At 35.8% G+C, this 16,679-nt stretch overlaps 1 protein-coding gene across 4 annotated transcripts in view; it reads left to right on the forward strand.

Annotated features, from left to right (window-relative positions):
- col7a1l (collagen type VII alpha 1-like) overlaps positions 1–16,679 on the forward strand; it is a 156,546-nt gene that overhangs the window by 52,639 nt on the left and 87,228 nt on the right. For all 4 annotated transcript variants that reach the window (XM_088645415.1, XM_088645416.1, XM_088645417.1 and 1 more), the window contains exons 32-48: positions 1,624–1,668; positions 2,323–2,391; positions 2,747–2,842; positions 3,851–3,877; positions 4,462–4,515; positions 4,819–4,890; positions 6,950–7,009; positions 7,618–7,653; positions 8,198–8,242; positions 8,937–8,972; positions 9,834–9,878; positions 10,980–11,015; positions 11,110–11,145; positions 13,028–13,060; positions 14,128–14,199; positions 15,609–15,668; positions 16,180–16,215. In XM_088645415.1, the coding sequence (XP_088501541.1) occupies positions 1,624–1,668; positions 2,323–2,391; positions 2,747–2,842; positions 3,851–3,877; positions 4,462–4,515; positions 4,819–4,890; positions 6,950–7,009; positions 7,618–7,653; positions 8,198–8,242; positions 8,937–8,972; positions 9,834–9,878; positions 10,980–11,015; positions 11,110–11,145; positions 13,028–13,060; positions 14,128–14,199; positions 15,609–15,668; positions 16,180–16,215 (858 nt within the window). The remainder of the gene's footprint in view (positions 1–1,623; positions 1,669–2,322; positions 2,392–2,746; positions 2,843–3,850; positions 3,878–4,461; positions 4,516–4,818; positions 4,891–6,949; positions 7,010–7,617; positions 7,654–8,197; positions 8,243–8,936; positions 8,973–9,833; positions 9,879–10,979; positions 11,016–11,109; positions 11,146–13,027; positions 13,061–14,127; positions 14,200–15,608; positions 15,669–16,179; positions 16,216–16,679) is intronic.

Genomic DNA, 16,679 nt, shown 5'->3' on the forward strand with positions numbered 1-16,679 from the left:
GCAGTTTGTTCAAAGTAGATTTAGATACCCCAGTGGGTAGAACATTACAGTAGTCAATTCGAGAGAACACAAATATGTTGATCAGCTTTTCAGCCACAGTTAGTGATAGCATAGGGCCTAGTCTAGTGATATTTCTGAGGTGAAAAAAAGATGTTTTGACAATATGCTGCACACGTGGGTCGAATGTTAAGCCAGAGTCGAATATCACCCCAAGGTTTTTCAATTTAGACTAAAGCTCAAGTACAGAACTATCTACAGATAGGGTTAAAGGATTGGCTTTACGAAGTTGATGGGGGGTGCCAATAAGCATGACTTCAGTCCTGTCACAGTTAAGATGAAGGAAATTTTGAATCATCCAAGTTTTTATGTCAGAGATGCGATTGGATAGAATAGAGACAGCCACATCTGTCTCAGGGGCGGAGCGGTGGCTCTGTGGCTAAGGATCTGCGCCTGTGACTGGAAGGTTGCCGGTTCAAATCCCGCGGCCGGCAGAGGAATCCTACTCCGTTGGGCCCCTGAGCAAGGCCCTTAACCCTAACTGCTCCAGGGGCGCCGTACAATGGCAGACCCTGCGCTCTGACCCCAAGCTTCTCTCCCTGTCTGTGTGTCTGTGTCTCCATGGAGAAAAGCTGGGGTATGCGAAAAGACGAATTCCTAATGCAAGAAATTGTATAGGGCTAATAAAGAAACATTATCACATTATTACATAATTGTATACTTGAGTATCATCAGCGTAGAAATGATAACTGAGGCCATGTGATCTTAAAAGCTGACCAAGTGGAAACATGTAAATGCTGAAGAGCAAGGGGCCCAGTATTGAGCCCTGAGGAACACCAGACTTAACAAGACCAATTTCAGACCTATACCCATTAAGAGAGACAAAGTGACAGCGATCAGTGACGTAAGACTTAAACCATTAGAGAGCAGTGTCAGATACTCCAAACACAGTCTCAAGACGAGTAAGTAAGATATCATGGTCAACAGTGTCAAAAGCAACACTGATATCAAGGATGAATACAAAATCAGAATCAGAAGCTATTGAAGATCGTTAATGACTTTGACCAGGGCAGTTGGGTTGGTTTTGTACCTGGAATTCAAGAATTTTTGCAAGAAAGGGTTAGTTGGAGATAGGGCAAAAATTGTTAAGATTGTCGAGAACCATGTTCGGCTTTTTTGGCAAAGGAGTAATGGCAGCAGTTTTGAGGAAAGTTGGTACAATGCCAGTGCTCAAGGATTCATTTATAATATTTAGGACAGTGGGACAGAGAGAAGAGAAACAAGACTGAAATAAAGTGGTGGGAATGGGATCTAAAATAGATGTGGTGGGTTTCATGTGTTTAACTAGTTAACTGAGAATATGACATCCTGACAATATTCTTTTCACCAACAGAAAGTAATAATAAACAGAAAGGATAATAAACACAAACATTTAAAATAACTGTGAGTAATGATAACTTTTATTTTATAGAAGAGGATAATGAATAAGCTGCTAATTGTATTTTCAAGGGAGGTATGACTCTGTAAAATAAATGCTGAAAATGTGAAAGACTAGAAAGAAACACATTTAAACTGTAGATTAGTAGTAAGATACTAATATTAATATATTCAGTCTTTTTCCCAAAGGGACCACCCGGACATCCAGGACTAAAAGGTCAAAGAGGAGAAAGGGTAAGTCTTGAACAGAAGAGTATTTAAGTACATTTTTACATGAAGTAGTTTTTTTTAAATCCATACATTTTCTAATTCACTTATCCAGTACGTGATCCCAAGGGGACTCTGTACACGCAACAAGGCGCAAGGTAGGATACAGCCTGGACAGGATGACAGTCCATCACAGGACAGATACACAATTCAAGCACCTACGCACACTTACACCAGGGCCAGTTTTGTTCCCAGAAGGCGATTACCCTGGGTGTCTGTCCTTGAACTGTGAGAGAAAACTGGAGCATCGAGAGGATACTGATGTGAACATGGGGAAAACATACTGAACAAACTCCATGCACATACTGTAGCACCCCAGGAATTTGACCGAGTGCCCCAGCACTGTGATGCAGCAATGATAACCAGTGCACCAGCCTTCTCACTGGTATTGTATTTTAGTACATGTAACAGAAAATCTGAGAAAAACTCAGAAATATAAAGACACTGGAATCTCCCCTAAATATATTAGCCTTATTGCATCCAGAAACTGCATAGAGCTTATTCATAAAAAGTCTAACAAATGGAATGTATATTTTTACAGACCTTATAGGAGACATGACCTGGAGTTTTCCTTGGTGACACAATGTGCCTATGATTTAAATGAAACAATTTATTTTTAAGGGTGAACCTGGCTATGTGCTAGGAGGCGTTGAAGTGATTCCAGGGAGGAAAGGAGAACCAGGCTCACCAGTAAGTGAAGATTCAGCCGGGACATGATTTCTACTGTATATCTAATGTGCATCATGAAAAAGGTCATTCAGCATACAGCTTTTGGGGAAAATCTATTTTTGCTACTTGAATTGACGTTTTGAAATGTATGTCTTTTATAAGGAGAAAAAGTACAAAAAATAAAAGTACTTATTTTATCCATACAGAGAATGTTGCTATATTATTTGAGATACCATTTACAGTATATGACTTATACCTGTATAAGACTCATATGTATAGTACAGAACTAAGTACTGAATTAACTATCAGTACAGTGATCATGAAGTTACAGAAGTGTGGAGATTTTGGTAAGGTCTTACATTCATGTGTCTATCAGGGTTCTCAGGGAGATTCTGGAATACCAGGGGTACCTGGGCCCCCAGGACTTCCAGGACAGCCTGGGCCACAAGGTCCCCCAGGTACATCTGTCAAGGTAGACCACTGTTCACTGGGTTCACCTCTTATCATGATTCACATACACTGTACACCATTTTTAAATTCTATTTCCTCTTCGAAGTTCACTAAATTCAGCCAAGTTCAGAAACAAATATAGTATTCAAATTAAATTAGAAAAACAAGTATTTTCTTTGAAAGGAAAGGGGAACCTACTGTATAATTGTTTTCTTAGGTCAGAACAGAATTAGTAGAAATTCTATATTCCTTTTTGGAATGCTGTACAGTACGTGATTAAACTGTTTGGGAAGACTGTGGAAATATTGCAGGTCATCCTCATTAAGAATGCTAGTTAAACCCTATATTCCAGATCCACTCTATTTCTCTACAAATCCCGGCTAATTAGCTTAATGTAACTGGAAATTTATATATAGTGGTTTGCAGTTGACTAAGTGCATCCTAGCTTGATTGAGGTTTATGATTTCTGTTTTTATGATTTGTTGGCCTGATATTTGTGGGTTTGAAAAGGAATAGAGAGGAATAGAAAACTACCAAGTGGTGTACATTTTTGTCTTTCTTACCAATCTGAAAATAAATCAGTTCAATTCCTTCACAAAACACAATATACAAATACTTTTGAAAACTTACCTAAATGTCCTGAACAAAATGAACTATATATCTCACAAATCTCCAAAATTGTTATGTATTACACAGGACATTAGATGTTTTTTTAAATTGAATTACTGAGCTTGATTTCACCTCAGGTTTGCAATACTGACCTCACTTGCAAGGACAGTATATTTATTTTACAGTTTGTTTCTAGATGTCCTTAAATGCCCATTTCCCTTAAATTATATATTACATTAATATAAAACACAGACATTCAACTTAAAAACAAAGACATTGTGTGTGGAACATTTAACTACAGTATGCCTCTTCCTTTGGTCCAAGCCTAAGATACACACAAGCATAACAAAGTGAAATATGACTTTGATTCATAGAGTAGTGTGGAGTTGTGAAAAATAAGCAAATACTCTCCATTTTACAGGGGGAGCCAGGAGAAGCAGGTAATAAAGTAAGTGTTTTTTTTTCTTACTGTAGACAAAGTTGTAAAAAACTACTGAGTATCAATAAATAGATCAATCATCTTGGTATTACTTTTTGACACATTGTGAACTTCCTTTTTGTGAATCCCCTTGGAAAATTCTTACTTTGCTCCTTGCTATGTTCTGAAGATGTTCTTCTTTGATAGTTGTCATCTATCCTGGAGGAAATTAGCTAGTAATTCCTGGAAGAAAGTAACTAGTTTAAAGAGAAAAGATTGACGTGCTACCACTTGGTCAGCTATTAAGATTACATGGTCTAAATGGTCATTTCTATGCTGATGACACTCAAATCTACTGTACTGTATGTCCATACTAAAGTGGCTGCCCCTGCGCTGTCTAATTGCATCTCTGACATAAAAACATGGACAAGTGCTATATTTACAGAAATGAGGAACTTGGTCTATAAAAAAATCAAAACACTCATTTTGCCAGGTGCTTAGATCCTGATATTATCAGACATTACAAAAGGAAAATGCACCAAATTTGTAAATAAGTACAATTTGGTATTATATTTTTTCCAATTTTTAAATTAATTATTTTTGTGGATCAACAGGGCCAGCGTGGAAAGCAGGGATCAAAAGGAGATATAGGTGATCCAGGGAAAAATGTAAGTTTTTGAATATTAACGGAATGAGTTATTAGCTTTACCTAAAAACATTAATTTGAGGTTTTCCAGGTCCACTCAGAGCCATCACAGTCATGGACTAGGGATCTCCAACCCTAGTCATGGAGGGCCTATGTTTCTGCAGGTTTTTTAGATCTCTTTATATTTGTTCCTTGTGATTTGATATTATTTGAACCTTTGAAATGGCAAGAATGAGTGCTTTTATAAGATGATTTTAAGGTACAGTATACTATATCACTGAGCTCTTCCTGTAAAGGACTGAGAGTTATGATTTCTTCTTTAAAGGGTGAAGTTGGTCTCCCTGGGCCAATTGGGCTTGATGGGGTTCCTGGATTTCCAGGGCAAAAAGGTGAAAAGGTAATTTTCTTTGTTGGAGTTCATCATTGTACATCTAAATGCACTCAAAAAGGTTAAATCAATAAACAGGGGTTTATTGCTCCAGAAGCTTGCAAGTCAAATTATTTGAAATAATAAATAGTGCATTAAACGTTTATTTACCAATACAACTTTTGCAGTTTTTTATATTAATCCAATTAAGAATGTTACCTGTACTGAAACAACATTATATTAATGTAATATCTGTACACTGCTGTTTCAAAATTATTGTTTTCCAAGAGATGAAGATGCGCTGATTTAATTTCCTTCCAACTATAATTCCCATTAGTACTAAATGAGGGCTTACATGAAAACTTCAGGAAGGATAAAGTATATGATAAAGTCAGTCAGCTCCTCAACTATATTTACATTTTATCTATTATAAAATGCTGCCTTTCACATTCCTTGTTAACGTGCTGCTAGAAATAAAAATGTAATTCTTACCATAAAAACTAAAGATAAAGGTTGTATATATTAGTTTCAAATGCATATCCACTGGGCCACTTGTTCTGTGACTTCTATTCTGTTCTATTGACTTGAATCCTAATTCAAAGGAAAAAGAAATCCGGAAACTAACTGCAATTACTAACTTACAGATGTGTTAATCTTTTTATGGTATGTAAACTCCTCTAAGAAACAATAAACAAAATTTTGCTAATTATACAGTTTTATACAAATATTTTAGATGCGATTGTTATCTTAATAATTTCACCTCAGTATTTTCACCTCAGTTTCTCAGAGTAACATCCTGTTATTTTACAATGTTGTATTAATTTTCACTTGAAAAATTTCCTGTTTATAATTTTGAAAATCCATCTCTTAATGAAATGCTTTTAAAGACAACACTCTCTTTAACATATTTCAAATATGTATAAAATAGTCTATTACATAACAGCATATTCTGTACTTATTCGATATTTTAAAATGATCATAAAAAGTGGAGCACATTCTCTGTAAGTAAAATTCACTGTGTAAAAGTTAGAAATGTGTTACATTTAATGTGAATAATTTGTGATGCTTGGATTTAAAACTGGAAATTGACTTGGCCAGTCTAAGATTATCCACCTCTCCTAAAGAACCTCTTAGTTACATTGACCTGTGTTTTGGGTTATTGACATGCTGCATGGTAAAGTGCCGCCCAACAGGTATGGAAGCATTTCCTCCTACGCTAATTAATTCTGCCGCTGCCTTTGTTGGTTCATTTATCAATAAACATGAGAGAACCATCTCATTTAAGAGGCAGCCATCTGCAGTTCGCTTTTGAAAAAAATATTTTGGTCTTATCTGTCCATAAATCACATCTTCAAAACTGCCTGCTTTTCTTGAACTGCAAGTTCTTTGATTTTCATTTTGAGTCGTTTCAACTACAGCCTCCAAACACTGGAGCCAAACCAAGACAGGTTGAGATAACGCTCTTTTAAGTGTACCTAATTACCCAACAACAAACACACACTGACCAATCGTCCAATACTTTTCCATCCAAATAAATGAAAATCAATGTATTTATTTGACCCTAGAGGGTAGAAATAAATGTACTTTTTCAGTAATAAACTACTTGCTTTTTCATTTTTAGAAATTAAAAAGAGTTTTTATTCAAAATCACACTTCAGACTTTTTGAAGGCTTAATACAGTATTTTCTAGGTAGTTTAGGATAAATCAAATTTATTTGAGCAAATATCACACTTAAAATAAAGTCAATCACAATTTCATTATTATTATAAGAGTCCTCTTGTGTGTCTTCACATTATCATGCATTTATTTTGACACATTTTAGCTTTACTTTCTGTAATTTGAGAATCCTGTTCTTTTTAAAATACATTTGCCTTGAATCACCTTCCTGTTCATTTGAATATTCTTAAAATACATTTCAAGATTTATCTTGGACATCATCAAATCACATTAAATGAAGATTTCAGTTTGCCATGCCATGATAATTTGGTTCTCCATACTAATTTTTGATCTGGATAACTGATGAAGCAAAGATAAAGAAAATATCTGTAATGCCCACTTTTACTGGAAAGTGTCCAAATGGATTTTCAGGGCAATGAAGGAATTGGAATTCCGGGAGTTCAAGGTCCAAAAGGGGAGGCAGGTGAAAAGGTATGTTTTGTTTACTTTTTTCTGGAATAGCATGGCGGTGGCTATAAAGTACAAAAAATACGTCTGTGTTAAATGCTTAATAACTACAAAACAGACAAAATACTTAGATTAAAAATAGATTTTTTGATTATTAAAAGTGCATTATTATTAAGCATGAAATATCCTGGTTAGCACACTGTCTGACATGACGTTTAACCTATTTATTGAGTTTAAAAGAAGCAGATAAATCAGTTAAAAAGCCATATGACTTACATCAATTTCTCAGATAATTTGTTGGGAATTAAGAAACAAATCCAGGTGTCCTGGATAAATTCCCCTTTCTTTCAACTGGTGAAGTCATTTCTCATTTCTCCTTCTGGTCAGCAACTTAGTGGGGCTGCCGGTGCAGAATGACCACCACACCTCACACATGTGGCTGCTGCACTTCAGGGCAAAAATAAGAGGGAATCTTCCTTTTCTTACCTATAAAGAGTCATTCTATATATTAATTGCGGCAATGTGGTCTGAAAGATTTGCATGAACATGTCGTTTGTGTGCACTTATGCACTCTTTATTCATCTTGAGGGTTAATATGTATTCTCTTTGTTTTTGTTAAATGTTTTCAAAAGGGAAATGTGGGTTCTCCTGGTCCTACTGGTCCAAAGGCAAGTCATTTTATTTTTCCTGTTGATAATATAGTCAGGCAGCATGGTGGCGCAGCAGTTAGCATTGCTACCTCATAGGGCTGGGGCCCTGAGCCCAATTCATGGGGTGCAATCTGTGTTTGCATGTTCTCCCCATGTTTGCGTGGGTTTCCTCCCATGGTCCAGGTCAAGTGGCTTTTGGGAAAACTGACTCGTGTGTGAGTGTCTGTGCCCTGAGGTGGACTGGTGTCCTGCCATAGTGGTATCCTGCCAGGATAAGCCCTGGCTCTGGCTCCCCCTTGAGCCTGCACTGGATAAAGCAGTGAGAAAATGGATGGATGGATCATACATTCTGACCTCCATGAAAGTAATGTAATTATGGAAGGTTTCTTTTAAAATATGATTATGGAACTGTTTCATGTCTTTTGCTATAAAATAATGTTATACATTTATATTTTCAGGAATGTGTAAGGTGACTTACTTTGTCAGGCATTAGCGAAGTATACTCTGTAGGTTGTCAACAATGTACCTGTAGATGTGTCATGTTTACATTTTAATGTTTAAGGGTGAGATGGGAATTCAAGGAATTCAGGGACCCATGGGACCAAGGGTAAGAAACATGTATAAGTCAGTGTTGTTCAGTACTAAGTCATTTGTATTTTCCACAGTTACATCAGTGTAGATATACAGTATTTGCACCATTTTCAATTTGAGGTCATACAGTATGTGCAGTATTTGTTTTTAATGCAGTACAATTTTTTTCCCAAAAATATATTTTTGTGAAATTTTCAGTTTGTTAAAAAAATAGAAAAGTCATTAGATTCTTTTCAGATTAAGGACCACCATAGGATATGTACTGCATGTAAGAGCGTTATTTTATAAAATGTACCAAGAGTTAGAAATGGAATAGAGATAGAAATTAATAGTTGCTTATTGCTACTGTTCTCTGCAAAGTGCGAATTCTGAAATCCAAGCTTTGCTATTTTGGTTTAATAAAAATAATTGGATGCTAAGTTTTAAGGGAATTTTCACTTTCCCTAAGGAAACAAGAACATGAGGAAGATTTCACAGCAGTGTAGGCTGTTTGATTTCCTCCATGACATGTCAGTTTTGTTGAAGGAATCCTGTGAAGTTTGGCTCTGCACTGTGACTTCATGTCACTCAGGATGGGTCCTGAATAAGCAGGCAAACTAAATTTCAGATAATGTGTGTTAACTCATATTTGCATATCAGTATTAATATTATTACTAATGACTTGTCAGAGTGACATAAATGTGATACATTGTTTAATTTTTAACATATAGGGGAAAAAGGGCTTGAAAGGGGACAGAGGGGATAAGGTAGGTCCAATCCAGTCCTTCACTTATCTCTATTTCCTGCTCATTAGAACTATAGCAGACCAGAGTATTTGAAACATGGTGCAGAGGTCAAGAACTATTTCAAAAAGAAACACAAAGTATCAGACTCTTTTACCTCAAAATCGATAACAACATTCCAAGCCTTAACGTCAGTATCTCCTATGCATACTAATTTGGCACAAAAGGTAGTTTTAAACTTCTAATTAGTGTCTGATCAATAATTGAAGTGATTTGATGTGATATACAGTATGAGAGCTAATTATGGTTGAGTATGTTCGACTGCATTAGAAATGTCCAGCAGGAGATGTTGGATCGGGTACAAAGTTAATTAGCAGAAGGAAATGAAAGGAAGGAAGGAGAGAGAGACAGCTCACAAGGCTTGTGATAAAAAAGACATTTCAAATCTCAATGTTGTTTACAACAACAGGGTAATCTAGAAAGAAAAGGTGACTTTCTGTTTAGGTTACCTAAAAAGTGACAGTAATACTGTATTTTACAAAGGCTGTCTAATCCTATTCCAATTGTTATTGGAAGATTTTCAGGTTTCTATTAATATTGTATATTTCACGTACTGTATCTATTTTTGTTCTGCTTTATTTGTCTTTCCACTCGTGTATTTCATATATTTTGTTAAAGTCAGTGAAGTATTCTATCAGACAAAGTTATTATCAGTTTCCTATTTAAAATATAGTTTGCTGGTTGGAATTCTCCCGTTAGAAATGCATCGCTTTTCATTCCTGTTCTGTAGGCAGATCCTATACCGATGATTTTCACTTCCACACAGAGCTCTGATGTGGCTTTTGATAGTGCACCAATTTTACAACTCCTCCGGTTTTCTTCCAGGGAGATCGTGGCGAAATGGGACCAATGGGACCGCAAGGAATTACAGTAAGGAGAAAAACATCTAAATGGATTTTTTTAACATAAAACCAGAATACATAGTATAACTTATTAAATAGAAAAGTTATTTTTCTGGTATCAAAAGAAAGAGCCGTCTCCCTTGCAAAGGTGCCCTGGGGAAATCAGTATCTTTTGATTAAACTTGATGGAGCAGGGGGAATTGAATCGGCCTACTGTATGTTCTCTTTTCCATCTAGTAATTGGATTTAGCTACAGGTCCAGATTGAATACCCGTGAATATTTAAAGTATGTCTTCGAAAATTAATATTAATTGATATTGACATACAATAAAAATAATTAAAGCAGTCCTGAAGGCACATCTTCTCCGAAGATACTAAAACATCTTATAAGAGGTCAAACAAATCAAAGAGTTCACACTGTAAGTTGATTTAAAGTAACACTTGGTGCAGCGATTCTTCTTTGTGTAGTAATGTTTACCTTCATTGATTTTTGAACCATTTAGTCTCTTAAGAGTAAATGCCTGCCCAAGCTCTTTTATGAAAATATATTTTCAATGTTTTTTTTGCCAAATTAATATATGAAAATTTCCTGTGCACTATTTCATTGGCCTAAACCACAGAGATTTATCTGTCTTGCTGAGGTTTAGATCTAAAATATACTTATATTGAGAGGCAGTAAAAAATCAATGGTTGTTGTTGGTCCCGATACTCGTTTATTAAGTTTAAATGCTTCTCCATATATTTAGACTTATTATCTATGTTAATTTAGTTTCTTATAAAAGTAATATTTTGGCAGATACTAAATTTCCTCTAATTATAGTGTTGTTACTGGGGGGGGGGGCTACATCAATTTAATGTGTGTAATATTGTGTGTAATTTTAGTCTTGAGTATATAAGTTGTTATAAAAATGATAAAGCCTTAACATGTTCATTGAATGTGTTTAAATGTCCGATTTAAACTGTCGTTGAAAATGACTAAAATAGATTCATTTATAGGAAATTTGTTTCTGTACTGAGGACATAAAACAAGCACTAATGATGAGTACTGTAAGAAGCAGTTGCCAGTTTGTTACATAATGATGAAACAGTTGAAACCTACAGTAAGTTGGTGCGCTTCTCTGCTCTTTAGGGGCTACCTGGTCCAATGGGAGCACAAGGAAATGAAGTAAGTGATTGATTTGCCATTCAGTTTGATCAACTTGCAAATGGAAATATTGTGATAAAGGATCACTGAAATTGTGTGTTTTTCTTCTTTACAGGGAATTCGAGGACTTCCAGGAGATCCAGCAAAAGGGGTAATAACCTCATCCACAAGTTGTTAGCTTGATTAAAAAGGTTATGTAATAAGATTAATCATGCTCTGTAGAATTTTTCAGCCACTGACGTTTTTTATTTGTTCAAACAATGTGTTTGCTTTAAAGGTCTTTTCATGCTTTTCCAACACCAGCTGGATGTTCACAAAGTCCAGCTGTCAATCTGGTGGCAAAGTCACCAACAGAACTGAAGGTTTTCAACCCAGATTTGATGTATTGCAGGCTGCAAAAGTAAATGTGAATGCAGGACAGTTACCTTCACAAAGGTTAAACTATGTGGATTATTAGCCAAAACACAATCACAGTGTATTTTCAGATGAACTGCTTTTAAATACAGGTGCTCCCCAGGGTTGTATATTGTCACCTCTTCGGTTTTCTATATACTAATGAGCTACAGATTCAGAGTAGCACAGCCAGTCTATTTAAATATGCAGATGACATGGTTCTTGTGGGACTCTGCTCAAAGGACCAACCTCTAACTGAGCAAACTCACTTTGAACACATCAGTATCCTTGAAAACTGGTGCCAATCCAGCACATTGGAAATAAATGTGACCAAGTTTCTTTTCAATGCTAAAACTGACAGTGGGCAATCTTTGCTAACAATAGTACTCAATGGGAAGTCTGTAGAGGTTGTGGAGAGTTTTAAATACCTGGGAACACATATTGGCTGAGTTACACTGAGAATATAAACATTTTTAAGAAAGCAAGTCAGAGTTTTTAATTCAAATACTAAAGAACTTTAATGTTAGTCAAACTGTCCTAGAGAGTAGATAGACAGATAGAGATGTATAAAGAGATACCCTGTAAACGTAAAAAGAGAGAGATAGAGAGCATATAAAAGCCTTGTTGAGAGCATCCTGGCATTTAGTATGACAGTTTGGTATGGAAATGTGGGGTGTAAAAGCAAAACCAACCTGTCCAGGATTGTGAAAATAGCAGGAAAAATAATTGGGAAAATGCAGCCCCAGCTCAGCGATTTATATCATAATATAGTTCTCAGAATGGCAAGGAACATCACAACTGATTCCATTCGTCCTCTCCATTCTGTATTCATCATACTCCCACTGGGGAGACAGTATAGGGTACCAAATTCAAATAAAAACATTTCTGAGAAGTCCTTTGTCCCCTCTGCAATAGAACTGCTCAATGAAGTTATGTAAATGTACTCACTCCACAATCTATTTATTTCTCCATTTATTTATGCATTACATACTGTTGTTGTGATTTCACGTACCTCATGTGATTTTATGTTTTGCTTGTTGTGTTTTGTACCTTTATGGGAGAAGCCAAAGACACATTTCGACAGTAGTGGACAATAAAGTATCCATCCATCCATTTATCCATCTATCTATCTGGCCACTGAGAGACTAGAGTCTGGCGTCAAAAAAAGAACAAGAGCTTTCTGGGAAGGCAGAGAGGTCCGTGAATTGGAAATGATAAGGTCCATCAACAGCAGTATGAGATTTAAAGGAGTTTGGAAGTTCTATCAGAAATATTGGCCAGTAGGCTAACAGAACAGCATGTGAACTCCTCACTAAAATTAAAGGCTTTACCATTTGAGATGAAAGAGAAAGGCCTACCCCTTTTATAAGCAATTATGGGTACATTTGTTACTTTGTTACTGTATTTGACAGTGGACAAAAATATTTAGAGCAAAATGATCATGTGCAGCGAGGCTCAGAATGAATATGAACCTGTAAGCTGTAGCTGAATAATATCTTACAGCTTTGTCTTTCTTACCTTTTTTTTAAAAAAATGCTTTTACAGGTAGTACCTTTTAGAAAAGCAATCCAATTTAAAAGATACATTAACCCAATAACTGAAACAAAAAGTATGATGTTTTGATATTTTCTCCATGACAGATAATCGGGCCTTCTGGGAAAAAAGGTGCTAGGGTAAGATAGTTATTTCTTTTGTAGTTATAGTGCTGCTGTGCTAACAAACTGTAAGCTTATTTCTGAGTAATTCAGAATAGAAGGAAGCCCATTTTTGATTTCAGAATAACTGAAAACATCTGCATTGTGTTTAATAAATATTAAGCTTGATTCTTAAACTGGTGCAATGTTTTACTGTTTGACCTTCAATTTTAAGTGAATTACAGTATATGATTGATAAGTCTCTTTGTCAACTGTATCAAAAACCCTGGTATCAGGAAACATCTTAATGCCTGAGTTAAACATTATCAACACGTACTACTATATACAGTATAAGACCAAACTGAAACCTGCTACTAAATTAATTTTCCTGTTGATGTGAGGCAGTGCTTTAAATTGTGATAGAATTAAAAAAAACTATAACCACAGTATTTTTGCATTTTATTGGAGAATATATTTTTTCTGCAGCTGTTACATCAGTCATACTGTAAACAAAGAATCTTTCTTGTAGCCTGACAAATAAAAAGTTGTTAATTGCACTCACACATCTCATTAGTACCAAGTTAAATTCCCAGCGGTCCATTCGGCTCTAAAAAATGGGAAAAAAAGTAAATGGCCAATTACAATGTACTTTCTCGTAACCCTTAAAATATTTTGGAATCAATTTCCTCTATAATTCGTGGGTATTATGGGATTTATTTTCCAGTTTATTCAAAAATATTAGCATACTTATTTCTTACACTGTATGCTAGATACCGTACATGCAGTAACTGCAAGAGATGATAACAAATCATTAACTAGGCTGACAATTGATTAACTTAATAGTATGTTTTTCTATACAGTATGTTCTTAAAGAAGAGATGCTAAACTCCCAACTGTAAATCTTATTTACTTTTAGAAGTTTGCTGAAAAAAATAAGTCTTACATTTTGCAGTCCATTACAAGGTAGAAGTTACAGTAGTTGTACTGTACAGGTATAGTACGTTAGCTGTAGTTGAAGAAAACAGCATTGTCAAGTATTGTACCCATCTCCAGTGACATGCAGTCCAGAAAGGAGGTTGACCTGAACACATTTCTTCTGATTGCAGGGTGATATTGGGCCTTTAGGTCCACCTGGTCCACAAGGTGAAAAGGGAAATCAGGGAGACAAGGGAGAAAAGGTAAAAGCAATCACAATTAATTTGAAAGCTTGTTACGGGTAAATATTTTTCAAAGTATTACCAGAAAAGTAGTGCACTAAATGTAATAGAATTTGCTGGTAATTTACAGAACATCCCCGTCAGTAAAGAGTGAGCTAAGCTTTATCCCAGGATATACAGTACTGTATATAACTGTATGTACTGACACCTGAAGAAGGCTCTGCGGCCGAAAGGTGTTTTCTCTCTTATTTTTTTCAGCATGGAATAAACCTATTACTTGTATGTAATGTAGCCTTAGACTCTTTAGGGCTCTGTTAATGACCCAGTCATGATTTATGTATTGGGAGTGCTCTACACAGACCTTCAAAGAAAAGCTTAATGGAAAAAGGTCATAGAAAATTATAATCACAATCTACACACACTGTCATCTTGTGGGTACTGACACCACCTGCTACACAACTCTCTTTCCACACATGGATAGCCGAATCACATAGAAGACACATATGGACATAGAACACTGTGGCAGATTAAAAGCGCGTACTCCATGCAAGAAACGACACAACATACAGTACCTTTTGGTTTGGGGAACATGTCAGAAACTTTCTGGAGCCTGGGTGGAGCGGTGCACCAGGCAGTAATTCTCGAAACTGAGATGGTGGGATCATAAGTTGTTACATAGCATTATTGAATCTCATTTAATTGCAAGAGGTTTGATCAACGGTCTTGATTGTTTCCCACTCATACCTTTAGGTTTGGGTTAACACCCCAGGTAGGGTTAGGGTTAGCATTCACACACTACTTATACAATTTCTATGCTCAGCGCTGGATTTTGGGACCCAAGTCAGGTTTAGGATGGGTGGTTTTGTAGTCCTATCTAAAAATGTTTTTTATCAGAAACTCTCTGGGGCCTGGGTGGGGAGGTGCACTGCTCAGTACGTAACGGCATCCCGAAATTGAGACAGTGGGATAAAAAGTTGTATCATGGCATTATTGAATCTCATTTAATGGCAAGAGATTTGATCAAAGATCTTGATTGTTTCCTCACTCAAACTGTATGCACACATTTCAAAATCCCTCATCTCATCCTGGCACACTATACCCAGATGACCACAGGTGTTTGTCTGTACTCAGATGAAAGAATAAATGTGGTTTTAAAAGAGTGCTAGTCTGCATCCTTAAATTTTAGAAAATAAGCAAATTTCTATTTTAAATGATTCCAAATAGCTCACTGTTTTATATAATCAATAGGAAAACTAATGTTGAAACTTTTTTTTTTAAAGCCATACCAGCCTGAATACTTACAAACCTATTTTGGTGTAATGTCTATTTTGCTGTAGTTAGTAAAGATTATTGCAACGTTTAAGATAAAACCCATTAAGGTAAAACTCATGGGTTACGATGAAAGTCACTAATTGTGCTTTATTTTAAAGGGCAGTCCAGGGTTTGGCATACCCGGTCAACAAGGGCCAAAAGGGGAGAATGGAGAGAGGGTGAGTTTTTTTTCCAATACCTTATAATGCTGTTTTATTACTGTGTATGTGTTTAAATATAAATTCTTATCTAATTACGTGGACATATTGCATATTGATTAGGCTTTATTATACAAGTAATGTGATGCATGCTCAGAATCAGTTTTTATTCATACAAATACTGGCAAGCATTTACATGATGATTGCTAAATACGTATATAATTTTATTACAAACATGTAGGTGTTTGTCATGAAAGAAGATCATTTTAATTGCACTATAACAAGGGCGATAAGGGCGTAAGGGTTATTAATTGATCTTTGTCATCAGGTTTCTATTCACTCGTTTTTATTTTTATTTTTAAACTTTTTAGTCCTCCATTTAATTTTAAAGTTCTTGTGTCTTCCTTCATCTTGTGGGCAGTTATTGAAAATAACTCTACATTTGTTAAATTGCTAAGCATTTGCATCTCCTTTCTTGTGAGGTTTTTGCATATAAGTATGGAAATATTTTGTTTTCTTCCCTTCTCTACAGGGAAATGTTGGTTTATCTGGAAAGCCTGGACCAAAGGTAGGACTAAAATTTAAAGTGTTTACGTTGAGAGCATTAATTCAGAGGTCTAATGTGATTAATCAGTTTAGAATTACTGAGCAGACAGGCAAGGAGAAAACAGAAACTCAAGAAGAGATGTGTGACTTTGGGGGTAATGGTGACTTTGAAAGATTTAGAGAGTTCAATGACTGACATGGGAGAAGATGTTCATGAGTCATACCACAAAGATGGCCAGACTCACCTCAGGTCCCCATTGTAAGTGATAATGGAAACATCTGCAATTAGTTTTGTTGGTCACATCTAAAAAAAATCTGAAACTATTGGTCTAAATGCAAAGCATCGGGTGCAATCCCAACAGTGCCCTTTGCCACTCAGTAGTATTCCTATTGTTAAGCATAGTGCTACAATTGTGTTCAAAAGTGATGTCAAACACAAAATTGTCAATGCTAACTTTTCTGTCGCATAATTTGTCTTTTATTGTG

The sequence above is a fragment of the Lepisosteus platostomus genome, chromosome 9 (genome assembly GCF_059453375.1).
Source record: "Lepisosteus platostomus isolate fLepPlt1 chromosome 9, fLepPlt1.hap1, whole genome shotgun sequence".
Lineage (NCBI taxonomy): Eukaryota > Metazoa > Chordata > Actinopteri > Semionotiformes > Lepisosteidae > Lepisosteus > Lepisosteus platostomus.